At 39.6% G+C, this 26470-nt stretch overlaps 2 protein-coding genes and 1 long non-coding RNA gene across 13 annotated transcripts; 1 reads left to right on the top strand and 2 right to left on the bottom strand.

The window, feature by feature from the left end:
• Positions 1 to 1490: 1490 nt before the first annotated feature.
• LOC122882110 lies at positions 1491 to 2463 on the bottom strand. Its single transcript, XR_006379279.1, has 3 exons — positions 2337 to 2463; positions 1690 to 1835; positions 1491 to 1561 (listed from the first exon to the last, which is right to left on the bottom strand). It is a non-coding gene; the product is annotated as an uncharacterized LOC122882110 (long non-coding RNA).
• A 1828-nt stretch (positions 2464 to 4291) lies between these two features.
• rap1gapl (RAP1 GTPase activating protein-like) lies at positions 4292 to 11049 on the bottom strand. Of its 3 annotated transcripts, XM_044208969.1 has the most exons (19): positions 10115 to 11049; positions 9914 to 9946; positions 9701 to 9791; positions 9456 to 9491; positions 9311 to 9358; positions 8964 to 9161; positions 8779 to 8876; positions 8376 to 8454; positions 7872 to 7925; positions 7700 to 7783; positions 7506 to 7606; positions 7280 to 7409; positions 6986 to 7141; positions 6421 to 6492; positions 5286 to 5372; positions 5041 to 5196; positions 4869 to 4952; positions 4768 to 4787; positions 4292 to 4684 (listed from the first exon to the last, which is right to left on the bottom strand). In XM_044208969.1, the coding sequence occupies exons 1-19, from the start codon at positions 10183 to 10185 to the stop codon at positions 4594 to 4596; spliced, it is 1689 nt and encodes a 562-aa protein (XP_044064904.1). In that variant the 5' UTR covers positions 10186 to 11049; the 3' UTR covers positions 4292 to 4593. The 3 variants fall into 3 exon arrangements, with proteins under 3 accessions (XP_044064904.1, XP_044064906.1, XP_044064907.1); XM_044208971.1 differs by having other exon boundaries at positions 9311 to 9353; positions 9456 to 9791; positions 10115 to 10138; XM_044208972.1 differs by lacking the exon at positions 10115 to 11049 and having other exon boundaries at positions 9311 to 9353.
• A 1269-nt stretch (positions 11050 to 12318) lies between these two features.
• On the top strand, positions 12319 to 21751 carry casp2 (caspase 2, apoptosis-related cysteine peptidase). Of its 9 annotated transcripts, none has more exons than XM_044208997.1 (13): positions 12319 to 12509; positions 13089 to 13252; positions 13769 to 13939; positions 14052 to 14126; positions 14331 to 14513; positions 14751 to 14820; positions 15289 to 15383; positions 15671 to 15853; positions 16952 to 17080; positions 17243 to 17282; positions 18508 to 18708; positions 19638 to 19747; positions 19860 to 21751. In XM_044208997.1, the coding sequence occupies exons 2-13, from the start codon at positions 13103 to 13105 to the stop codon at positions 19992 to 19994; spliced, it is 1542 nt and encodes a 513-aa protein (XP_044064932.1). In that variant the 5' UTR covers positions 12319 to 12509; positions 13089 to 13102; the 3' UTR covers positions 19995 to 21751. The 9 variants fall into 9 exon arrangements, with proteins under 9 accessions (XP_044064932.1, XP_044064933.1, XP_044064930.1 ...); XM_044208998.1 differs by having other exon boundaries at positions 12321 to 12509; positions 18508 to 18696; XM_044208995.1 differs by having other exon boundaries at positions 12321 to 12520; positions 17192 to 17282.
• Positions 21752 to 26470: the final 4719 nt, after the last annotated feature.

Raw genomic sequence — 26470 nt, 5'->3', positions numbered from 1 at the left:
ATATCTGAATTCAGAGCTGCTTTAAAGACACTGCAGCCACACAGAGAAACTCTTCAACCACATGATCATGTGTTTATGTCAGATTCAAGATCTCTAAACCTGTTCATCTGCATTTTTGACACATAAATGCTAGTGCTGTACTGCACACCCAAAGGGCAAACAGAAATGGCAAAATAGCACCAGCTCATTCGCACAAAGAAAATGTCATGATCATCACAGCAAGACATTACCCAGTGTGAAATACACAGTTATAAAGCTTTCATTAGATTAATATCATGCATTAGCTCTCTCTACCTCAGAGCTACATTAACAATACATTACATGACTTTTAAAAAAGTGTAATAAAGACATGCAGTGTATAAAATCCTTACCTCAGCTCCTTCAGTTGTGTCTTATATCCCAAAGAAAATGTTCAATCCTGTTATTTCAGGCTCATGTTTCCCTCCTTCATACAGTCAGGCAAGCCACATTAAACATTGCTGTGTAAGACATCCAGACTCTGCTGAAGTCTTCTTCATCTGAGTTGACCAGCTCACAACAATATTTCCATCACAATTTGTTTTATCCAAACCTCTGTTACCTATACCTACAGTGGTGTGAAAAAGTGTTTGCCCCCTTCCTGATTTTTTATTTTTTCATATTTTACTGTTGGTATGATGTTCTTTTTCTGAAATGCAGTGTTACTTTTATGTCAGATGTAATCACTATTACTTTCATCATAAATATGGGTTTGTTTCCAAAGTTTCAAGTCCTTTTTGTACAGGTTTCCTCCCACAGTCCAGATACATGCAGGCTAGGTGGATTGGAAACTAAATAGACCCATATGTATTAATGTTAGTTTGTGTGTGGTTGTCTGTTTGTGTTTGCTTTGTGGCAGACTGACGAACTGTCCAGGGTGTAACCCTCTTTTCCCAATGAGAGCTGGGATACGCTCCACCTCCTTGCACACTAAACAGGATGTACAGAGGTGTGAATAAGTGTTTGCCCCCTTCCTGATTTCTTATTTTTTTGCATGTTTGTCACACTTAAATGTTTCAGATCATCAAACAAATTTAAATATTAGTCAAAGATCACACATGTAAACACAAAATGCAGTGTTTAAATGAAGGTTGTTATTATTAAGGGAAAACAAAATCCAACAGACCCAATGAGTGCAAGTGCATCCTGTGTTGTGCTTTTCAGCTTGTTTTTGACCTCCTTTGAGGTGGACAGCTCCAGCACTTCTTTAATCTCTCTGTCAGACAATCCTGCTTTCATCACTGCCTGCAAAAAAAATAAAATATAAATGTGACAAACACTAAATAGTGGTTCTTAATCTGCTCAAACACAACCAGGCTGGATAAGTTGGAACCTCAGCCAGTGATGCAGGTTCAGTGTTTATTACATTCTAATGTCTTGTCTATCCTTCCTGAATCTACAAGGAGAGCTGGAGGACACAACAGACCCCGTGATCAAGTGCATCCTGTGTTGTGCTTTTCAGCTTGTTTTTGACCTCCTTTGAGGTGGACAGCTCCAGCACTTCTTTAATCTCTCTGTCAGACAATCCTGCTTTCATCGCTGCCTGCAAAAAAAAAAAAAAAAAAATATATATATATATATATATATATATATATATATATATATATGTGACAAACACTGAATAGTGGTTCTTAATCTGCTCAAACACAACCAGGCTGGATAAGTTGGAACCTCAGCCAGTGATGCAGGTTCAGTGATGTCTTTGTCCTCACTCCAGATCCTTTTCCACAGCTCCCGGGACACCCGCTCCACCTGCTTGTCTCCACCCTTCTCCCTTTCTTGTACTGCTGCCACAAATCACATTGCAGACAAGGAGCCTAGGAGAAGAAAACAGAAGAAGACCTGAAAGTCACTGCATTCTTAGCTTTGCTCAATAAAGAAATAGTACCCCCAAAGCCTAGTGCAAGGCTGAATTACCAACTGGGCAAAGTGGCCTACTACCCCCCGAGGGAGACCGAGAGCCCCAGGGAGACCACTATATGGCAATAATTTGGTTTTTATTCCACTGAGTGTTGTCAGCACAATCAAATAAGAAATCCATGGCACAGTTTCGTAGTGAAAAAATGCAATACTCTTCAACAAAACAATACCACAATACAAAGGAGTAAGAATCTGACAGCATACACACACTAGTCACTCAGTGTCACTTATTTTACATTCTCAGACCGTTTACAATAATCATAATAGTAACAACAAAAGCAGCATTATCCCTCGATCGATCCCTTATCCCTTGTTTTATGATAAGAGCCTTACAGCTGCACTAATCAATATTTTCATGTTCAGCGCCTTGTTTTGGGTCAGATCCTGCTTGTGTGTACCTTTTTGGAACATGACCTCAAAGGGGTCAGATGGAGCCTGCATGGGAACACCAAAATACTCTGACAAGCGGGTCAGATCCTTCGTCATGTAAAGGAATTTGTTTGGAACCAGATCAGGAGGCTTGTTACCTGTCATGAAAGATAAATATCATATGAAATCAGAATCAGAAATACTTTATTGATCCCCGAGGGGAAACTCTTTTGTTATAGCTGCTCACTAGCACGTCAGTGCACACGGGAATGGAAGTCAGCAAATCAGAATATAATACACTATAATACAGGCAAGATAAATTAAGTACCAAGTGGATATACAGAGGTGTGAAAAAGTGTTTGCCCCTTCCTGATTTCTTTTTTTTTTTTGCATGTTTGTCACACTTAAATGTTTCAGATCATGAAACAAATTTAAATATTAGTCAAAGATAACACAAGTAAACACAAAATGCAGTTTGTTAATATTAAGGGAAAACAAAATCCAAACCTACATGGCTCTGTGTGAAATAGTGATTGCCCCCTAAACTTAATAACTGGTTGGGATACCCTTAGCAGCAACAAGTGCAATCAAGCGTTTGCGATAACTTGCAATGAGTCTTTTACAGCGCTGTGGAGGAGTTTTGGCCCACACATCTTTGCAGGATTGTTGCATGAACTGCCTTTTTAAGGTCATACCACAGCATCTGGTTTTAACAGACATAACGTTATCAGCGCAGAATGAGCTGCTGCTTTCTCTTTTTCTTTTTCTTCTTCTTCATCATCATCATCATCATCATCTTCTTCTTCTTCTTCTATTATTATTATTATTATTATTATTATTATTATTATTCTATGAATTTATTGGCGGTTGGCAAGACAGCGATGCGTTGTATTACCGCCACATACTGGATTGGAGCATGGTGAGACTTGTTTCTTTTAACAGTATATATATTTATTTATTTATGTCTTTATTATTGCTATGTAATATTATTATTAAAATCCCCCTTCTTATGGTCACACTTATGCATGTCTGAATACACCACACTTATTCATACATGCACAGGAACACATGAAATATCTATAGCTAGTTCTACCACTAACAGAAACAACACTTCAACCAAATTCAAATCATAACCTCTGTTTGTGATGTCTTACTGTTTTGTGTTATTGTCTGTATATTTTGTTACCTATGTCAGTCTAATTTGTCAATTTAAAATAGATAATTAGACAATTAAATGACAATATATTTCCCGAGACGCATACCCAAGAATTAAGTACAATTTTGAGGTACTTCTGCTTTATGCTTCTAATCCACATTCAGAGGAATATAGTTCATTTTATTATTATAATTATTTATTTATTTAGAATATTTCACTACATTTATGTTAGCTATAGTTACTAGTTACTTTGCAGATTAAGATTTTTTACAGAAAACCTGAAATGCAGCTTACACATTACAGCATCAGTACTAATAATTCCAATAATGACATATAGTACATTTTGCTAATAGTTTCCGGGTCCTGGTATTACTCACTGTCACATGCCATCATTAATGTTATTAGTAACACCTGTGCTTTTTCTACAATGACAAGTCAAAATGTCTGCTGTGAAAAAGGCCTGTTGCCTTCCACACATACTGTGCATGTGCAATAAAATAAAATAAAATGTCTACATGATAATTTTCTGTGAATATTATTCCCTATTGTCGAAATCAGTTCAGATTTCTCCTTTAATGTCTGCAAAAGATTTACATAAATGCATGGCACATTATATATAAAAGAAAGAAAGGTATTGCCAATAATGGAACTGTGGAGCTGTATTGTAAATTGACCTATCCTTTTTCTAATATACATGTTTTACTGATATCAGTAAACCCATCTTTAAAACAATCACCATTCTTCATTTGCTGCATATTATACTATTTTAATAAAATTTCCGCTGCTGTTCCCCACCTGTCTCCTCCCCATTTCCTCTCTTTACATCCCTTGTTGAAGTAAAACGGTTTTATTGACAATATAAACACACAAGTGTAAACTCAAGTGTCAATTTTAGCCTTTCCTGGCAGTTTTATATGTTAAACATTTCATTGAAATACAATGTAAAGCTTTTCATTAATGTAGAATATCACTGCTATGACAGTAAAATAATTATATTCTCAGAAATACTATTTACTTTTACACTCTATTTACATATAAGCCATCCACCAGGATAATAAAGAAGTAACCATATAGGCTAGCAATGTCTATAAGTATATTAATGTCTAAAGTCTTCAAGTTAAAATGTCCTTTTATGTCTCTTCTTGAGGACTTGCTTGATCTTTGAGTTCAGCTGGCCCCAAACTGTCAGAGAGAGCAGGCAGAGGTCCTGGAGATTTCTCACTGAAAAGCAGAGAAAACAATTATCTGTATTGCTAACTCAAATCATGCAAAAGAACATTTTCACCTGTTTTCTTAAGTCTTACCTCTCTCCATCTTTCTCTGTCTGTAAAGGAAGTAAGAAAAGAATGTTAGCTCAAACCTTTCAATAAGTATTTATTCAGTCAAACACATTGTGAATTTTTACCTTAGGCTTTTGTGATGCACTGCCACCTATCTTCCTGGGTACCCCAAGAGTCTCAAAAGAGTGGCTTCGCACTCTTATGGCTCTCTAATGACGAAGATTCAGAAGACAAATGGTAAAGTCAAGTATGAGAGAGTTTCTGAAACTTGAGAGGTCGAGGGAGGCCAACATTTACCTTAAAGTTTTCAATGAATCCACCACTCCCCTCAGACACCCCCCGTACACCCTCAGAAGATGGGAGAGCAGACAGTAATGGATCCCCCATCATGCACTGGGAACGGGTGGAAAGTTCAGCCTGCAAGCTCTCTAGGAGCGACGAACGAGTGCGGAGCTTCGTAAGAGAGGAGAGCATACATGGCAGAGAGAAATCAGAGAACAAGCTTGGATGTTCACTAATAAAGAGCATAAATAAAAACGTACCTCTAGTCTGCTGAATCGTTGAGCCTTATAGCAGGAAATCTCGGCATTGATGAGTTTGGTCAGAAGGAATTCTCTCAGCAGGGAACACTGAAAGACAAGACAGAAGAAAGCAAGACTTGTGAAGCATCTCAATAATTGATTTGTACTTTAGTGATTCAGATAAACAAGGTGTGGACTCAAATGCTCACAGGCAGGACAGGCTGAGTAATGAGTTTAGTGGGTCGATGATCAAAGCAAGGTTTGTTACCAAGACAAGGGGCATAGACAGGCATGCAAAAGTCAAAAAAGGCATTTTGCAATAGCACCGTAATTACATACTTCATACTGATTCTAAGCAGGTTTTGAGTATGTTGTGTGTTCACAATAGAAAAGTGACAAAATAAAGTATAAATAGCAAAGCATATAAAGCAAAGAGCATACATACTAAATATTCTGTTAATACACTATTCTCCCACAATGCAATGCAGGAAATGGAGGATCTGTTCACAGCTGCAGAAAATTAAAATAAATTGCAGGTGGTGGTGAAACAGCTCCCAAAAAAAATCAAACAAACAAACGATAAGTATTAAATCTCTGGAAAAACATACTGAGGTCTATTTGTGTGGTGGCTTTCCAAATTTGCAGTTTGATTGACATCGACGTCACACGTATTGTATATTTTTTCTGGTAGTATAAAACAGTAAACTATGATGATTAGTATGTAGCACATATTGTATAGAGTTAGTATGTAATGTGGATTTGGGACACGTCAGCTCTGCCTTTTTACAGCAGACATTTTGATGTGTCAAAGTAGGAAAAGCACAGGTGCAATTAATAACATTAATAATGGCTGCATTCCATTTAGGTGAGCCAATTCCAGGGTCCTGGTATTGTGCATGCGCACTCACTGACATGGCTTACTGGGACACTTAATGGAAAGGAGCCATCGTTAATGTTATCATTTACGTCTGTGCTTTTCCTGCTTTGACAAGTCAAAATGTCTGACGTGACAACTGGGGACAACTGCTGGACACGGAGGGACTGGCAGGTTCTAACTGAAAGAAAGAAAAAGATGCTGAAAATGATTTGGTTGTTGCTGTGACATATTATTTCCTGAAGTATTTAATAGCTTGTTGTATTTGGTATTGTTTCTTACATCAGTGAAGATGGGAGGATCCGGGAGGACCGGACCAAAGGGAGGAACATCCTCTCTGGCTGTGACAGACACCTGTGACGAGGGGGGAAAAGTATTAGAGCCTGACTGGTAAACCGTCCTGGCTGTAATTATTGGCCAATATTAGCTGATTACAAATACATCAGTATTCGTGTATATTTCTACGGATAAGTAACAAAAACTGGCAGTACGGAAATGCTAAGGTCGTTTAGAAACAGAGTCGCCATTGCATAGTGTGTCCACCAGAGAGCAGTGACAAGTTTATTTTTCAACTGTAAAATGTTCCACTAAGAACATATCTTGATCAAAATTCTAAATTGAAGGCATCCTTATCAAAAAACGTTTGTTAGGGTAGTTGTTTCAAACATCGGTCGACATATTGTTAAATTTTTTTAAACTCTCAAATAGCAATATCGATATCAGCCTCAAAAATCCAGTATTGTTCGGGCTCTAGAAAATACTGTATGCTTTTTAAATATAAAGGTAAATCAGTTAACTTTGAAAAACAAGACCCACTTTTAATTATAGGGATGATAGATTCACTCACCTGGTAAGCACCTGTCTCCTCCTCCCCCTGAATCCTCCGGACCACCAGGAAACAGTGCAGGAAGTGAGACTTGATAACGTCACATAGAAAAGGGGTTTGGCCCTCCTGGTAGACCAAAGCTACAATGTCATTACCAATGTGTCTTTTTCTTTGTAACTGTGTAGGGAGATGACGAAAAGGAGAAAAAAGTGTGTTCAAGAAACTTGTTTTCCAACTAGTCCTGACAATATCCACAGAACCACTGTCCTGTGAATCATCAGAGCAGGGGAGACTGAGGGTGATACAGTAACTAACCTGCTGTGGGTCACCCTCTGTGAAAGGCAGTTTAGTTGCGACATGGAATATGATTTCTCTCCCATGAAAGGAAGTGAAGACTGCTTCACTTCCTGTCTGACCATGACACACATCCAGTCCTCCCCTGAACCTGAGAAAAGGGAGTGAGGAGAAGCAATCATGTGATTTTACACATTGCATATGTCATTTGTCCAGCTAAACAACATCAACATATAGTGCACTTTACCCGGTAAAGCCTTGCAGTTGAATCGTCTCTCCCAAAATAGAAAGGAACTCTATAAACCCTTCACTTTCCTCATTGTTACTAAGTATGTCCTCCTCGGTGAACTAGAGAGAGACAGATGTTGTCTGAGAAGGAGTGGTTATCATATATTTCAGTCATTTTTAAGAATGTAGGACATTTTCTGCACAATGTCTTACCTGCCCATCCTTTTGGTACAAAACGCCAAACTTGAAATTAGGAGACACTCTGTGTTCATCAAATGCAGTTATGAGTTCTGGAGCCTGAGGGATGAGTGAGAGGGAGATTTGAGAGGATTTGTCTAAAATAAGTGGTAATTATTTTTAGTTATTGGTAGTTTTAGAGCATTACCTTGAGGTAGCTGACCACTTCAAACTTTGAGACAGTCACTCTGTCACAGAGCATCTAAAGAGAAAATGAGTGATTTTAAAGACATCTCTTTCTTAGCCATCTCCCAGAAAAAATTACATTTATCAAGTACTGTAATGAAGTACAATTTTGAGTTCTATGCTATTTTATACTTCTGTTTCACTATGCTTCAGAGAGACATATTATGCATTTTTACTCCACTACATTTATTTGACAGCTATAGTTACTAGTTATATTTGATAATATTTTTTCATACAAATTTTACATACAAAACATATGATCAGTTTATAAAATATGGTGAATTGTTATAAATTAAATTACACAACAGTATATTAAGTAGTTCAAATTAGTTCCACCTCAATCAGCATTTACTCTTGAACCTCAACGTATTTTTTTGCTGAAAATACTTAATTGTAACAGAGTAGTTTTACAGTGTGGTCCTGCTACTTTTACTTAAGTATTACACCGGAATAAGTAGTTTGATACCTTTGCTAATTCAACAGCAGATGGGATGTTGGGGAAAAGAGAGACAGAGAAAACTCCATGCAGAGAGCACTCCTTCATTCTGTGAGACAAGAAACACAATCTCTGTATAATTGTCTGTGATTCAGTTTTGCTTGGAATTAACAGTTTCTACACACAGGAACATTCAAATGAAAATGTAAAGATCTCCTCCAGACATGTTTAAAGACAAATTAAAAAAAGAAATACTTTCCCCCTTCAGCAGATGAATGCGAAACTCTGCACATACATAATTCTGCACAGTGAAGCTCAAACATCCATGTGAAGTACCAAGAAGCAAAACACATTTATGAGTGGAGGGGGACTTTAAGGAAAAGCACGATGCTCTCTTGGAAATGGAATATACAAAGATTGTCTTATTCTCAACCTTAGTATCACCCGCAGCTTGTTCTCCTCTTCCTCCAAACACACAGAGAGAACCAGGGGCCCCAAAGATGGATCCACTGCTGTGAATGAGTGATGGTACTAAAGGGGGAAAAAAGATGATAAGACATAAACACCAGTCCAGGAAAGATAATATATTCCTTGAGACTTTAGACAAAGTCCACTTACTCGTAAGCGGAAGAACTCGTGGTAGATTTTGGCCTCTCTGTCTCTCTCCATGATGTCGTAGCTCTCTGGATCGAGGCCATAGTGAGACAAGGTGGGACTCACATCTACAAGCCTCTCCAGAGGGGGGTTTATCCAGTAGCCCCCCAACTTTGAAGGGAGGATGAGCGGCAGGTCTCCTCCTATCGTTAAAAGCTGAGACTAAAATAGACACAAAGGAGCACCTGATGATGATGAGGGCCTGTCGTTTCTGTTGTTTGGGGAAACACACGTCATTGCGTTCATAGAAAGGTCAGTGTCAACACTCACGTGGGATCGGACCCATATATAGATTCAGATTGAAGACTAACCTTCAGAGGAAGAGGGAATTCACACCGCTGCTCATCGATCCTGCTGCCCTGACGGACAAGGGGGAGTATTGATGATAAGAAACTTCTGCTGCTCAGACACCACTGAGCACACATACTACACAAGATCAATTGCACTGTAACTCACCTGCAGCTTTTCAATGATTTCAAACAGCTCTGTGTCCTGATATGAACAACGGGCAGCAGACGCCAGACAGACACACAGACGGAGAGAAAGGGAAGGAGAAACATGGGGAGGAAGAGGAACATGACAAACACTTCAGTTGCGAATGGAAACTTGACTTCTCAGAAAGGCAGGGCATGGAAATACATTAAGTATATTTAATTAAAATAGGAGGGGAAGGTGCATGCTGAACATGATAATGATATCACCCTCTGGTTGCTGCTGGCAGAGAGAGAAGGCTTGCTCTCACTGGCAGAAGAGTCCAGGATGTCCAGTATGTTGTCCTCTGCAGATTCAGGTCTGCAGCAACAAGTTCATTTACACAAGAAGACAGCACAATTCATCACTTCTCAGTCAGTTCTTACTTGATACAATAATGTTAGCTTGAAACAGCTGCAGTAAAATGGAAAATAAGACCTCACCTCGTCTCATCCCCACATGTGAATCTGTCCACACTGTAAACAAGGAAGTGAGAACTACTCAAGAAAACTGATCATCTTACATAGACAGGATTACTAATATCTAAAAAAAATAATGTCATTTATTCAGTATATGCAGCTACTCAGTTTCCTTGTAGTGGAAAATACCAGTCCCAATTTCTGACAAACAGTGTCTTTACTCACCCTCCATATGCCCCAAAAGTGAAACTTCTCTTTCTGGAGAAGGACATGTCATTCCTCTTTTCTTTCTCCATGGCTTTGGTGTCACTGTGAATATTTGTACATGCCGATTTGCTACCGAGTCAATCAGGGCTGGCTAAGGTTGAATTAATTCACTCTATCATTCTGCCACTCCTCCTCCTCTCAGCCCCCTGCCTCTCACTCATTTAAGCTTCCCTTTCCTCCCTCTGTCCTGCTGTCAGCCAGACAGGCAGCATTAACCCGCTCATTGGCGCAGGTGTCGCAGCTGCCACTAACTGTAAAACGGACACAGTCAGGCTGCTTCGTGCCATCGATCCTCGCGCTTGAATAAACGCTTGTGATGGTTTCTTAGACCGACTTAACTTAAAGATAGGCTTTTAAATTAATAAAGAAACGGGTGAGACATTTTCTCCGGGACCTGTTACCCTTTGAGTCAGTAAAGATCATCAATTATTGACAGCACACGCAGCGAGGGTGAGGAAATAGCCAGCAGGGGAGGGTGAAGTAGGCCCGAGGATAGGGAGAGATTGAAAGAAAGAGACAAACAGAGAGAGGTGGTATCACATGATACACATTATATTTCTATTATCTGTGTATCTTAATCACATAATGTTTGTATGGGCGGTGAAAGAGATATGCAGGGTCTGTATTTATCAAACTGATAAAAGTGAAATTTTGGACTTAAATAAAAGATAAAAGAAAAAATGTTTCACTTTTAGCCCTACTTGCAAACTTGTAAAGCTGTTGATCATGTCTTTTGACCAGAGGTGGAAGAAGTACTCAGATACTTTACTTAAGTAAAAGTACTCATACCACAGTGTAAAAATACTCCATTACTTGGTACTTGGTACCTTACTAAGTATCATCAGCACTGTCAAATTAAAAGTACATTTTCTGCAGAAAATGTCCCCCAGGAAAGTTATTTTATTATAAATTACATTATTGGATTATTATTACAGATGCATTCATGTGTAAGTAGTATTTTGCTGTTGTAGTTTGTCGAGGTGGAGTTAGTTTTAATTACTTTATATACAGTTAGATAGTTTAGTTCAGTGGTTCCCAACCTATAGGGCCAATCTAAAGAGTTTGAGCTTCAAGCACATATTTAAGTGAAACCATCTGAGAAGTTTGGTTTAGTATATAACAATGCATCATATTTTACAATCTTAGCCAATGTTTTTAATGTCAAATCTTAATCTGAATAGTAACTACAGCTGCCAGGTAAATGTAGTGGAATAGAAGTATAAAGTAAGCATTAAGTACCTCAAAATTGTTCTCAAGGCATTTAATTTGTTTGTCATTTCTTTCCATCTATGGGTTTTTGTTCTCTACCAGCAGCAGACCCTCCCTGTTCCAATTTGGTTCCTACAATTTCATCTGAATTTATATGATTCAAGGCTACTTGTTTTTGGTAATTTCACATGTTAACTTCTATAGGAGATATTTAAGATTTCTCACATATAAAATAAACATAAAATAAATGTTTTAAAAAATCACTTGAGTTTTTACATAAAAAATATATATCTATATATATAGATATATATTTTAAAGAATCAATAGCAGATTGGTCCCTGCCAGGGTTAGATTACTATATTATTGTATTATTATTACTGATGCCTTAATGTGGAAGCAGCATTTTAATGGTTGAAGTGGAGCTAATCTTTAGTACTTTCTATTCTGTTGGGTAGTGTAATCTGTAACAATGTAACAAACAACATATCTGTAAAATAGTGGAATTAAAAGAACAATATTTCTCTGACTTAAAAGTATAAATGAGAAATACTGGAGTAAAGTACAAGTACCCCAAATTTTTTATTAAGTAAAGAGTAAAAATGTCGTGTTACATTCCACCACTGTTAAGTACATATCTTAATTAAATGTTTGTACGATTTTGAGCTATGATCGTGCCTATTATGATGTTTGTTATTTTGAATCCTACTCCTTTTTATTTCTTTTCAGCCAATAATAGTCCACCCTCTTCGAGTTAAATTGTTTTCTATTAGTGAACTGTTTATGCCTATCTTCAAAGTGCTCCTTATCAGTTGGCTACTTATTTACAGAAACAGATTCAAATTCAAAATGCCCTTGAATCCTCTATCTTACAGTAGTTTCACGGAAGGTGGCACCCGTCTATAAGAAATCAGGTAATTAGAGACTTGAAACGCCACTCAAAATTTATTTTGCTCTCATTGGTCAAATTCTAAAACAACGACGTTTGTAGCCCCGCCCCTCTCATTGCTGCAGGATACCCGCGGAAGTTGGTTTGCTGAGCGAGGACGGGATGTTGTTAATTTACGTGTTATAGTGTGAAAGGTGTCGACATTTGTCTGTAGTTTTTCTGTTCGGGTTGGTATTTTGTTGCAGAAACAGAGGAACGGTAAGAAAAAGGTTTGGAAGCAATTACATTTCGCTCACTCTAATGCAAGAAAAAAGGGCACTCCGAAATGAGCTAGTTAGCTAGTTAGCATTGGTAATTAGCCATCAACGTTTAACTGTAAATATAATTTAACTAACGTTACAGTCTCTTGCATCGTGGCGTTTTGTCAATATAATCATATAAAGCAAAACATTTAGTTACTGTCTTCACAAAATCATCAGTTAGCTGTTCTTTTGTTTACACCTGCATTGTTCAGCTAGCATTGTTAGTGGTTTTATTTTTGATGGCTTTAAAAGTATGTTATTATATGATATCTTTGATTCATAAGTATTTTGTGATTACACGCTAACTGATGTATAACTATTTAGCGACATGTCCGATTGCGAGAGCCCAGCAACAGTGAAGGGTACAACGATACTGTCTCGTTGCTAATTGAAGCAGGATATTAAAAAAACACAGTATTTCTTGTGGCAACACGCTGGAGTTGTTGACATTGCCTGTCACTTCGTTATACCGTGGTTTAACTACCGTTTTATAGTTATAGAGGTCCATGTGTCTTGTTACTTGTTCTATACCCAGTTTGTTGAAGCAAAATGTTGGAGTGTGGCATGCTGGAGCAGGACAGTCGGACTCTGCGGAGACGCTCTGCTATTCTCTGCAAACAGCTGGTGGTGGATGAGCTGCTCATTCAGTCCTTACAGGCAGACGACATCCTAACCGAAAGCATGGCAGAGAGCATCATGGTATGTGAACATATATGGACATCATTTCATTTAGGACCCTGAGGTAAAACAAAAAAGTATCCCAGGTGACTGTTAACAGATGTTAATCTGTAACTTGTATCAGCCACCTACATCTTAAATGTTAGATACATCTGCTTAAATTGTTGTTAATAGGTTGTTGCCTGGCTGCTAGAAAGTTAAGGTCAAGTTTAGGCCCATGGGTTAAACCTGTGTTTCCCAACCTGCGAGTCAGGTTGGGGCCCCATGATAAATCTGTGGGGTCAAAAGATGATAGGTGATGACAATGCTGATTACCACCTGAGACACCCCCTTTAAACAACCAGTGTCTGGTTGAATGCATGCTATTTTATTATTTAGGCAGATCTTTGTGACACTCAACTGTAGACAACATTGGGCAATGGTTGGAAAACAAAATGTCATGATATTAGTGGTGTGAAAATAGCAAGTCAAATGTACTATTAGATTTTATCTGTGTCAGTGATCTTTAGTTTTCTGATCTGATCTCCTCTAATCTAGGCTGAGCAGACATCTCAAAAACGAAGCTGGCGCTTACTACTACTCTTACCAAAGCGAGGGCCCAGAGCCTTTAGCAGCTTCTGCTCAGCTCTGCGAGAAACTGAGCAGCAGCACCTGTTTGACCTGCTCACACAATCACCAGAAAAAGACAGCAGAGAGATACATGTAGAGGTGAGTGTGCATTTCATCAAACATCATCACACACACGCAACACAAAGCTACAGTATATACAGCAGATTCTTACCAGACTTAGTGTAGTTCTTGGACCGTTTTCTGCTCACAGAGTATTCAGCCTGAAGGAGAGCCAGAGGTAGAGGCAGGTCGACTACTCATGCAGACAACAGAAAATAAAAGAGAGGTGAGCAGAGTGCTTTTAATCGCTAAACCAGGATTACTGCAGCATTGTCACTGTTGACATTTTCACAAGACTTAAACAGAACAAAAGCTAATGTCTTTTTAATGAGTTTTCATAATTGTGAGCTCAATTACATATGCTTACAGTTCAAAGAAAAAGTTACACATCTTTGATAAAAGTATCCTCCAGTTACATGGTCTTCTGCAGATATCCTCACTAGACAGAGAAGAAAAGAGTGAGGTGAGCAGCACCTTCTCATGCCCAGTCCAAGCCTCAGATAGCTGCCTGCGCTCAGAGTCATCATTCAAAGGGTTGGTCCCAGTCAGGGAGGAAGACAGGAAGACAGAGAGACAGAGAACGAAGAAAAAAGGAAGAGATGAGCTGGCAGATGTGAGAATCACAAACCACATCCATCTTATGTTAGACAACCAGATGGCCTGCTGAGGTAGTCAGACAGCAGGCAGGAGATTCCCTAAGAGTTAAGTTATGATTGTAGTTGTCACATTCCCACAACAAGCAACAGCTGCTGCCACACCAAAGATCAAAATCCTTCGAACAAAGGAGAAACTTTGTGTTAAGCAGCAGATGTTTTGTCATTAATAATTTTTGCATGATTTAAAATTTCAGAGGTTTGTGGACTCTTCTCTTCCACTTCCCATGCAGGAAGGAATTGCTGCCAAGAGAGCAAGGACACACGGTGAGTGGTATTACAGTGTGGCCTGCATTCAGGATAAAATAGGTGTCTCTGTGTCCGATGTTGTTGTCAATATTTTTCTGTTTCCGTGGAGACAAGGGGTGGTGTCTGGAGAAAAGAGTTTATCTGTTGTCCAGTTTAAATAGACAGGTAATTGAAAATACTTCCACACAAAAACATTTTGTAGCCAGAAGCAGCTTGCGCGAGTTCAGTCTGTGTGAACTGTTTATTAATCCCATCTCTGAGAGAAGTGTAGGAGTGTGTTGCTCTAGCATTTGGTTACAGTCTGCACCTACAGGTGCCACGCCCTACGAGTGACTCATTCACAGCATTGTAGTACTACATTTGTTGTCACGCAACTGCTGGCGGGAGCACACAATGATGTGAAAACTTTGCATCAGCAATTTAACTTACAACAGTAACAAGCACATTTTAACATTGTGTTGTGTGTGTCTGTGGTTGTGTGTGCAGCAGAGTCTATGGAGTTTAGTCTGGATGCAGATAGTCCCATCAACACTCCTGTGCTCCCGTGCACTTCTGACTTTTACCTCTCTCACTGCCAGCAGGTAAAATACTTTTTCTACTTTTTAATACTCTTCACCAGGTCAGCTCAACAGGTTTGCAGTAACTTCCTGTGGCCTTTTGAGGAATACTTGTCCTCAGTGTCACATCACCACCTATCTGCACTAAATGCAGAGATGCATAACATTTTGTGATTTTAAGTTGTATATGTAAAAGTAATACTAGTATAATGTAATGTATACAAGCAAGGTGTTAAAGCCCTTATAGAAACATACCTTTCCATTTCCTTACCATGCCTTTTGGTTTTTCTTCCTCATCTCCTACACTCCAGTCTTACAGAATGAATTCATCCCCTCGTGGTTTTGCTTTGGTGATCAGTAACGTGATCTTTGATCCTTGTGCTGCGCCCGACCTTGACCCTAGGAAGGGAGGTGAGGTGGATGACGAAGTCCTCAGGAAGGTCTTCACAGAGCTGGACTACCTGGTTACAGTCCACAGAGACCTCACTGCTCAGGTGACACACAGATGCAGGCTTAATGTTTTTACAGGATGTTATTTGAAACACAAACCATCCATCTTATTTAGTTGACAAAGCTAGAAAAGGGAAGTTGTAAATGGGTGAGGGACAACCTTGAATCATTTTGAGAAAGTCACCACGCCAGTGCTTGTAAAAAAAAAAATAAAAAATAAAGTGCTGTAAGATTTGTTTAACCCAGTTCCCATTTTCAGTGTTGTTCAGTGTGGCAATGTTATCACAAAGTAAACACACTTTAGACTTCACACTTTTAGTCATTTAGCTTATTCTAAGAACATTGTCATGAGTAAGCATGTTGGCTGCCGGTGTCATGATCAAAGACAAGTTTTAAAATTATGTGTGCCCATGAGGAGTGCCATTACTCCCATATATTGTCTGGACTCTGCACACGCATATGAAGGCATGTTCACGCGCAACGTGGTTATCTTTTCCGAGCTGCAGTTTATAAACACCACTGGCATTTATCAAACGTAATAAATAGTTGTATTTCACTCTCACTTTTGTCAGGCACAAAGTCACAGAATACAGAACTGGAAGTGGCTGGCAAGCAAGACACAGACAGACCAAGAGATGCACTGCTCAGCTAGGTTAGTAAGACAGAGACTAGAAAGAGATGCACTGCAAGCTCAACTTAACATTACTGTTATTTGCTGACATAAAACTTGGAGAGGAGAGAACACAAGTTTATCTAATTGCTGTTCCTATAAACACTGACACCCGCTTTGACACGAGGGGGAGGCGGGGCCCTACACAACTTGTGTAGTGAGCGTATAGGGCCATACATACACACACACACACACACACACACCAATTCTTGCTCCCTCCTGGTGTTTCACATTATATACGATGATGATTTAAAAAAAATAAATAAATAAAACGGGGCATATTTGCAAGTTGCACTGGTGCTCCTAGTTATAAAATGTAGTTGCACTGTCTTCAAAAATGGTTGCAAAATGCGACAAAATGGTCATGTGATCGCCTTAGCAACATGTTCACTTGCAAACAAAAACTTGGAAAGCCTTGGATACATGCATCTGTGTTAACCACAGTTTTCCTAATTCTTTATTCTTTGTGTAGAGCATGAGGACGTGCATTGAGAACTTTTGCCGACGGCCAGAACACCGGACAATGGACAGCTGTGTGGTGTGTCTGCTCTCCCACGGAGTGGAAGGAGCTATATATGGCACGGACGGACAGCTCCTGCAGGTGTGTTTGTTTGATAGTTTTCTATGATGTATGTAATGCCATTCAAGGGTAAAGATGCAACCCCTTTTTCAGACATTTAACATGTAACGTGTGTCACTTGGTCCATTTCAGCTGGACTGGGTGTTTGAGGCTTTTGACAATGCGCACTGTCCCCTGCTACAGAACAAGCCCAAGATGTTTTTCATCCAGGCCTGCAGAGGAGGTAAGGCTCTCTGTCCTCTTCTGTAGGCCCCTCTGTCATCATTCATTTTACCTATATACATAACCTACCTGTACATCTAACTTATATAGACTACTCATAATTGCCATGTATGCAAATCTATATATATATTGATAAATTTAACAGTTAAGTTCCATACATCACTTATAGTCACAAGCTTTCAGTTGTGACATCATGAATAAAAGTGGCCAAAATAAGTTTCCTTTACTGGGTGGTCGGACTCACTTGAGCTCACCCATAGAGTGAGGAGTTTAGATGTCCAGGAGGATCTCCGTGCGATTGGGAGGAGACACTGGAGCAGACCCATAAGGGTCTATATTATTGTCAAAATGGCTTTCAGCATGTGTTAAGGCTACCAATGTGAAATCGGTTGGATCCCTGCAACATAATAAGACTTTTTACTGTAAGTGTAAGAAACACAGATGCCAGCTTGTCCCTCCAAATGTCCAGATGTTGTCTGCTATCACCTTCCTGGCCACTGGGACAGGTAACCCAAGTGACAGTTTCACAGCTACCCATCAGCCACACCCCACTCCAGATGCTGTGGATGGTGTCATAATCTGTCAAATTTCAATATTCTGTTTTAGACTTGAATAAAACGTAACATAATATTAGTACAATAATAGTCCATAAATGTGTAATTAATCTGTGACTTAACCAGGCTCCCAGCTAATTAGTCTGTCTCTGTGATTGAGGTTATGGTCTGGCTACATGGCTGATGACGCCCCTGACAAACCCTCAGACCCCTCAGGAGCAATCCTAATTACTGTAACACACTCCCTCACTCCACCATAGGTGTGCTGCTGAAAGGCCATTAGATGTGGTTGGCTACAGCCTCTGCAAATAGCTTCAGTCAAAAACAGTTTTAAAATGGACCTTTACATGAGCTGATTACAGAATGTATAATTTGATTTTAGATTTATCAAAATATGCCACTGAGTTGCGGCCAAGACCCCTTCAATTGAGTCTAAGACAAGTCTTAATCCAAGTAGTTTCGAGATCAAGTCAAGACTGAGGCAGAAAAAAACAAAACAGTGCCCATTCAGTATTTTACCATACTGTAGTCTTACTGTTGTTTATAGTCAGAGAAAAAGCATCTCAAGACTGAAACCAGGCTCAGTACTTCAGCCCTAGTTTTTGCACCAGATATTAAGAAGACTGTTGGATGTTTGAGGTTAATTTGAAACTGTCTTGTCTTGTCTTCCAGAGGAGATGGACTGTGGAGTGGAGCAGATAGATGGGCCAGCGAGGACCTGCTCACCAAGCTGTGAACAGTGGGATGCTGGGAGGGAAGGACAGGGGGATGCAAACTCCAGACAGAGAGGGGACATGGGTAGGCCCAGGATTAAACTGCCCCAGCGGTCTGACATGATCTGTGGCTTCGCCTCTCTCAAAGGTCAGAGAATTTGTAAGTTTGTCCCTTTTGCTATTCTGGGGTGGACTTATTAATGAAATGTGTTATTAACTTGAAGTGTAAAAGATTCCAAAAACATCAATTTGAAATTAATGAGACAGAAGAGATGCAATGAAAAAAGAGAGGTTTTATAGAGGTAGCAACATTTCAACCAGTAAAAACTAATTAGTGTGTGGACCACCTGTCTTTTTCCTCTGCTGATTTTGTCCTGCCCCTGTACCCAACTGTGGCTTAATGTGCCCTTGTTTTCTATCAGTAATGCATGCAACCTGAAAAAGAACTAGTTGCAACAAAACCAATATGAATCATATTGGTAGCTTTAAAGGGGCACTCCACTGATTTTACACATTAAAGTCTGTTCACAGGTCTTCTACTGCATATGTGAAAAAAGTTGTATAAAGCCTTTTGTGGCTCCAGAGGGAGCTGTGTGATGTCCGATCAACCTTGAGGCTAGCCACTCGAGGATACATTGGCCAGTACTAGTGTAACGCACCCAAATCTCCAAACAAAATGGTGCTGATCAAATTGCATTGTGGGTAATGTAAGCGCCAGGTTTTGACAAGGAAGAAGAATGCGTGGAATAAAAAAGAGTTTCTCTGGTTCAGCTGCATCGATTTTGATACTTTTTCTAAACTGTCCATCGTTGTCGCTGTCCAGCAATGTTATAGAAGTGCAGTGCTAAGTCAGTGGAGTAGAACAAAAGTGCCGGGGGTTAAAATCGTATTGGTTGATAAGGTTTCCTTTGAGCTCCGCCTTCACCCATTTCGGTTTGAGTAAGCTAAGACTACTTTTCCACGACAGTTATCACAATTTCGGATGTTAACATTGTTTTATGACTCATAGTTTCTGACACCAACTTGCATCTCATTCCCTGCATCTCATCTCGATGTATTAAGCCTTTATTGTTTGCTCTCCTCCTCCAGGTACAGCAGCCATGCGGAACACCAAGAGAGGATCCTGGTTTATCCAGGAACTTAACACAGCACTCCGCCTCCATGCCAGAGACACACACCTTGCAGACATCATGGTGCAGGTGAACATAAAGTATCCTATACTTTCTGCATTCACAGTGTAAATGCTTTTTGTTGAGTGAACTTCTGTAAGACATTTCTGTATTCTTCATGTTTTTATTTTTCTGTCTCTAGGTCAACAGGCGTATTAAGGAGCGGGAGGGTTACGCTCCTGGCACCGCCCATCATCGCTGCAAAGAGATGTCTGAATTCACCAGCTCATTGTGCAAAGACCTCTACCTTTTCCCCAAGTACCAGCCCCAGTATTGATATGCAAATATGCACATACACAGATTAACACACACAGACCATTCCTTGCAATGAAGCCTCTCAGTAAGGGCACACAACTGTTAATTCCACGCCAATTTCTGCTGCACACTCACACATTCCCCTGTTACAACTTCATATCCAAACAGAGGATTTATTCATTCATATTTTCTGTGTAAATACTGCCTCCTCAAACCCACAGACATGCACACACACACATGCGCACGTACATACACACACACAAATCCTGGAAAGGAAAAAGAACAAGCTTATGTTAATCTACGTGTACTCTGAAATGGGCAATGTATTAGCATACAACTTACTCATGTATCTGTGTGTCTGTGTCAATGCCAGTTAGAGGGTTTAGATGTTAATCCTTTTTAGTCAAAGACAGAATCGTATTTTTTTTCTTACTGCACAGCTACTTTGAGGTTTCACTCTCTTTTTAAAATGTATTTTGTACACAGATCTATTTTTGTGGCTTTTTTTGTATGAAATAGTTTTTATATGGATTTTTAAGCCCATTCTCTTTATTTGTATATAATGTTTGTTATAAGTTGTGACCATTTCTTGTTTTTAGTATAGTGACAGGCAGGGGGCAGCACAGCAGAGACAAATGCATTTCATCATCTGTCTTTCATCATCATTCATATCTCCTGCAGTTCAAAATGATATTTACTGTCATGATTCCAGACAGCTTTTATTTTAGTTATTGTCAGCTATAGTGATGATTAAATGGTAAACTCTTTGCAGCAGGTTTTGACCCGCTCTCATTAGAGACGTTACCTTTTTTTTTTTTCTCACATAATTTGCCTCATGAAGAGGAAAAACAGCTACAGGGCAGCTTCAAAACAAGAAGTGTTTCAATCATTTACTTTTTCGCTTTTGTTTGCAGATGTTCAATCAAGAAGATTTGTTTTTTTAACCTTAAATTTTGTGAAGGCACTCACTGTAAATTTCACTTCATATCAGCTGTGTTACTGTATATCTGTCCCAGTTGTGGTGGTGGGCTGCCAGGGGAATGTGGTGCTACTTATGGGGTCATACACCTACAGTATGAACTCTGACCTTTACGCTAACTCTGACTCCTAATAATGTTTCTCCTAATGTGGGAGCTGCACATTTAGTTAGTCCCCCTAGAGCTTTTTGTGATATTTTACTGTATCTATTACAGTAAGGATAAACCATGTATTTCTTATGTCTTCCATAAACAATATGCAGTTTTCTACAGCAGCCTGTGCCATGTGAGGATGATCTGTAAGATGAATTTATGACCATGGAGCTTTCACACTATATTGTATCGCTTTGGCACCCACAGAAAAATCAATTTCTCAAGGCTTTGTGAGCATTGATGTTTCCCAGAAAAGCCCTGATGAGGCGAAATGTGTTTAGTTACAACAGTGTTGTAGCAATGAAAACAGAATATATGGTCAAAACAGTATTGATTGTTAACTATCTATAAACAAAGATACTTTTAAGTTGTTTGAGGTGCTTGTGGTAGAGTTTACCCATGTCTGGAAGGTGCTCACTGCTCTTATCCTTTAGTTTTTGTAATTAGGAAATATAATTTAAAAAAGAAAAACATTGGAGTGGTATAAAAGGGTAGCTCTCCTGCAGGGTGAGAACGTTTGAAGGGTGATATTTGCTGCCAAGCTCTGCTGAGGTGCAGTGTGGGGGGCCCGGGAGAGATTTTATTTCTGTCAACGCCAATGACTGCCAAATGTTCTATACAATAAACAGGCCATGGTTTGCCAACAAGACAAACGTTTGTTTGCTTTTTCTTGCAGCTGCACATGCATGAGTGTATCTGCATTTTCCACTGCATATGTTTGGTTTAAGCTGAATCTTGCACTGTGAGTGTGAGGCTTCTGCACGAATGTACACCGAGGCTGCTCCTGTACATGCTCCACTTTATTTGATCCTCCTTGTTGCTGTGTTTGTGTGTGTTGTTCCCGGCGTACAGCCTGTCCTCTCCGTTCTCAGGTATAGTATAACTGGCTCCCTACTATTCCGCTGCGCTCAGGTCTCTCCATGCTGTGACTGGGACGTATGTATCTCTCACACTGCCCAACGCCCAGTGATAATGTTCTTAGTGGATCAAATAGAGGCCCAGCCAGCTGTCCACAGTCATTCTCCCTTGACACACACACATACACATGCCGGCGGTCAGAGTAACACATTTCTCGCTGGCCTCCAGTGTAGCTGTGAGATTAGGCTGTTATGCACTGGCGTGTGGACCTCAAAGCAGGGCGGGGTTACGGGGGATCTGTGTGTGTCTTTGTGGTTGTCATAATGGCCGCCCTGTCTCAGCAGCCTGAGACGAGGAACCAGTGGACGAGTTTGAGACATTTAAATTAACTTGTCTGAGTGGGATGTTGTCTCTCTGGGGGTGCAGAGCAGGGGTGGTCTACCCTGAAGGCCTGTGAGCTTTTCAGCTTTTATCGAATGATGTGCAGCACATATATACGCTCAGCTCCCTTCCTTTATTAGCGCTTCTGGATATCTGAGAGAGGTTAAGCAATATGGAGGTCACTTTAACGTGCTCTACAGTGGGTCGTACAAGCATTTTAAGGGGGGTCTTTTACCGTGGGAGGGCGCATTCGGGGTGATTTATTTTTTTCCTAAGGGAGGACTGCCGTAGCATGTGAGTGTTATGGGGATTGCCTTGCATCATTGGCTGATTAGGTGTGAGTTGTCATAGGGGTGTCATGTGCACCTTCCTGCTCACGTTGCAGGGGCAGCCCTATGGGGGGTGCCCTTCCAACCCCTACCACCCCCTCTGTGCAAACAGGAACAGTCCATCCAAACACACACACACCTAATGGCTGGCTGACAGGGAGGGTGCTGCTAAGGGCGACAAGTTGTGTGTGTGTGTGTGTGTTATTAGGTGTCTGCAGTTCTAATAAAGGAAAGCGCGACGTCCTTCACTGCCTCATCAGATGGCTTTGCTCTGCTTTGTCCCCCTGCCTGATTTCTGCCTGTGCGTCTGTCAGGTCTGCAGTGGAGCTGGATGGCTCGCAGCCTCTAGATCATCTGGAGAAGAGTGCGTTCTGGAAGAACATCATCAGCGTTGTTTGATTTTGTCTATGTAACAAGTGTGTTTGACAATGAGTTTATAGGAGAGTGAGAAACTTTAGAAGAGGTTTGCATGTTTAATTGACCTGGTCTAAAGTGTGTGTGTATATATATATATATATATATATATATATATATATATATATATATATATATCAAAGAGAGAGAGTGTGTGTGGACCTGTGTTTGTGTGTGTGTGTGTGAATGGTGTTGCCCAAGCCATTGGAAATGTTGGGGTGTACAGCAAGGTTATTTTTGGACCAGTGACAGCGTGTCAATGGCTGCAGATGCGTCGCAAAGGAAGGCTCTGAGATACCAACAGACCCTGGTAGGTCTTTTCCAAATCTTCCGTCTCCTGTCTGCTGTCCTATCTGTTTCTTAAAATGTATTTTCCTTTCCCCTCATTTCATGCCCCTCCTCCTGCTTCTCCCCCATTTCTCCATCTACCCATCTGTCCCTTAGCCTTTTCCAACCATCCTTCACTTTCCCTAATTCTTCCAACCCCTACGTTTCAGTACTTTTCTTCCACAACTACCTCCTGGTCATCTGTTTTCATCTGCCGCATCCATTCTTGTCCACCAACAGTGCTCTCTTTGTCTTCTCCTCCGTTCCCTTTACTTCTTGAACAAGATTTCTGCAACTTAATGTCAAGTTTATTTGAACAGCCCTCAAACACATTCAGTCTGCACTAGTTTCACACCGCCCTGCTACGAAACAGTGATGAAACAGTGATAAATGGAAAGTCATCCCTGCAACAATCAAGGACTTTATTATTTAATTTGATTTCACAGACCAATCTCTTACTTCCCTGCATTTGACTGTTATTATTTTGGGCTTTTTTTAAATCCAGAGTATATCCTCATTTACATTTTCAATTAAATTTTATTTACATGCGGCAATTCATAACAGAATTTATCTCATTGCACTTCCTATAGAGCAGGTTTAGACCATACTCTTTATAATATTATTTACAGAGACCCAACAAATCCCACCATGAGCAAGCACTTGGCGACAGTGTCATTTCTGCTTTGTGACCCTGTCTATCTTCTATCTGTTCGCCTCCTCAAGCTGCAGCCTTGTAAAGTCATTGCTGTTTTCATGTGTTGGTAGATATAAATACCTATATACAGGAAACCTGAGCAGACAGGTTAGATGTACGTGTTGAGATGAAGTCATATCACTATATCCTCTAGTTCATCTGTTTAAATGCTCATCCAGAATGATGGTCATTCCTCTCAGGAGCATCATGTCTACCATTGACTACTTTTTTTATTTTTACTGTTTTCATCAAATCGCACCTGCTCTATGGACACAAATAAGCATGAGATTGTTGGTTTTTTCCCAGCGATTTCAGCATTGTGTTTACATCCGGGGTTTTTAAAGGTAATTTTCTGCAGAGTTGAATGTGAATTATAAGAACAAAGAATGTGAGATACATGAGCGACTGAGGTTAGAGCAGTAGGGGTGTGTATATGTGTGTTAGAGCAGCCTGAGCAACTGACAAAGTGAGGAGGAGCAGTGACAGTGTCTTTTCCTTCTCTTCCTCCTCTCCTCTGAGACGATGGGCGATTGCCCAAAGCAAATCTCTAATTCTCTGCCAGGTCAGATATAAATAAGAAATCTTAATTAACCACACTATTTACAGGCTTAATGTCTCTCTGCAAAGTCTCACATCTCTCAGGTGTGAAAAGTGTGTGTGTGTGTGTGTGTGTGTGTGTGTGTGTGTGTGGAAATTAGAGCCTGGATTTGAGGAGTTTATGTGCTGGATTTGAGGAGTTTATGTGTAGAGCTGTTAATAGATCATCCTAATACCATTTGTTTATTGATCAGCAGCAGGATAAGGCAGTGTATATTTTCAGGTTGATGGTTTAGCTGGCTAAATCTTCACAGATGCACACTGATGCTGCAAGGGCACAACAGATGTCAGTGTTTTTAGTATTCCCAGTAAGTGTCGAGGTTAAAACTGGGTTCAATTTAGTTAAAAAGTGTTTTTGATGTTTAGGTTACATATAACTGTTGTTTGAACTGCAGTTAAATAACTATATTTCAACTCATGGTAAGGACCTGCTTCACACTGAAATATATACATTACATTGCACAATTAAATGCGGTTGTATAAATAATTAAAGAAATTAAATAAGAATTGAATAAATATAAGTAACAATAAAAAAGAAATAGGGCAAGATAGGATAAGAAAAAGGTAATGCTTTGTTTTACAGGTCTGTAGATAGTTTCCTTGAAAGAACTGTCATTTGGTCCTAATTATAGAAAAATATGAAATTTCCTTGAAAGAAAAGCTCCATTTAAACCCAAGTTATTACTCATTAATTATTCATTTACCCTGCGACCCCTGCGAAAACTTTATGCTCTCTATGTGTTGAATTGTTTTTTGCCTGTAGACAGATTTAACATTTTTGAATGTTCAGCTGACCTGCTGTGTACTGACTCAAAGACAGTTACTCTAGTAATGAATTGTAATCAGTTAATTGGATGTGTACCAATTTAACTGTCTCTATTTTCCCTTTAATTAGTACAAACTAAGTGTTATCTAATGCACACCTGGTACAGAGATGCAACATTTTGCTCACTGACTTATGCCTAGCTTCTAATTTGGTGTTGACAGTGTGTGAGAATTCAACATGTTCTTTTCCCGTAATTAGTACCTAATTGCATAGTTCTTTTCAGGAAACGTCTAGGAAATTATTAAGAAATTATCCAGAAATTACGGACCCGTAAAATATATTGATACTGAAAAACACTTAACAAGACTTCTGTAAGGGTTCTTTTTAACCAAATTTAGCCCAGTTTTAACCTAGACGTCTAGATGCTTTTTGACCTGCAAATCACCAAATAAATGCTTGGTGGGTTAGTAAAGTTGTTTTAATTACTTCCAAGTCACAAAGCTGTTGTTGACCCTTGACCTTAACAAAGACTGTGTCTGTGGACTTGTGTCACACTGACAGACACACTCCAGCAGGGTGGTGAGAACAGATACACATACTGTATGTTTGTGCTTGCTTTGATACAGATGGTTGTGAGTTACAATTTATTTGATGGATGTGGTTAAAAATTAGGTTGTGTGAGGAGACGAGTCTCAGTCTATGAGACTGTCAACAGCAGTGAAACAGATCTCATAAGTCTCAAATGTTACAGGCTACTAAAAGGGATAATGTTCACCTGCCAAATGTCTCGCAGACTGGAATGACAGGGATGTAGACGATTAAGCCATTAAATTTCATATGATATCGTAGTCACTTGATGTGTCTTTTTAATTACAGAGGTGGCTATAATGTAATAATGAAACTATTTGTAGCTACATCAATAGTTACAAGATCAAACGTCATGTTAACGTTGTGAAATAGCGTCAGTAACTTGTCATTGTTTTTGTGTAAAGGTTAAAGCCC

This window comes from Siniperca chuatsi, linkage group LG9 (genome assembly GCF_020085105.1).
Source record: "Siniperca chuatsi isolate FFG_IHB_CAS linkage group LG9, ASM2008510v1, whole genome shotgun sequence".
Classification (NCBI taxonomy): Eukaryota; Metazoa; Chordata; class Actinopteri; order Centrarchiformes; family Sinipercidae; genus Siniperca; species Siniperca chuatsi.
Note: the sequence above shows the minus strand (reverse complement) of the source record. Positions and strands in the feature narration are given on the sequence as shown.

What these genes read in the sequence shown, in the direction of transcription:
- rap1gapl (XM_044208969.1), bottom strand. Translation starts at nt 10,185, where the DNA reads ATGGAGAAAGAAAAGAGGAATGACATGTCCTTCTCCAGAAAGAGAAGT. An exon ending in ATCCTCCCATCTTCACTGAT is followed by an intron (nt 5,373 to 6,420) that starts GTAAGAAACAAT and finishes CTTGTCTTTCAG; the next exon opens with TGTTCCCTGCTGAGAGAATT. An exon ending in ACAGAGAAAGATGGAGAGAG is followed by an intron (nt 4,685 to 4,767) that starts GTAAGACTTAAG and finishes TCTGCTTTTCAG; the next exon opens with TGAGAAATCTCCAGGACCTC.
- casp2 (XM_044208995.1), top strand. Translation starts at nt 13,103, where the DNA reads ATGTTGGAGTGTGGCATGCTGGAGCAGGACAGTCGGACTCTGCGGAGA. An exon ending in CGGACGGACAGCTCCTGCAG is followed by an intron (nt 17,081 to 17,191) that starts GTGTGTTTGTTT and finishes GGTCCATTTCAG; the next exon opens with CTGGACTGGGTGTTTGAGGC. An exon ending in TCTCAAAGGTCAGAGAATTT is followed by an intron (nt 18,709 to 19,637) that starts GTAAGTTTGTCC and finishes CTCCTCCTCCAG; the next exon opens with GTACAGCAGCCATGCGGAAC.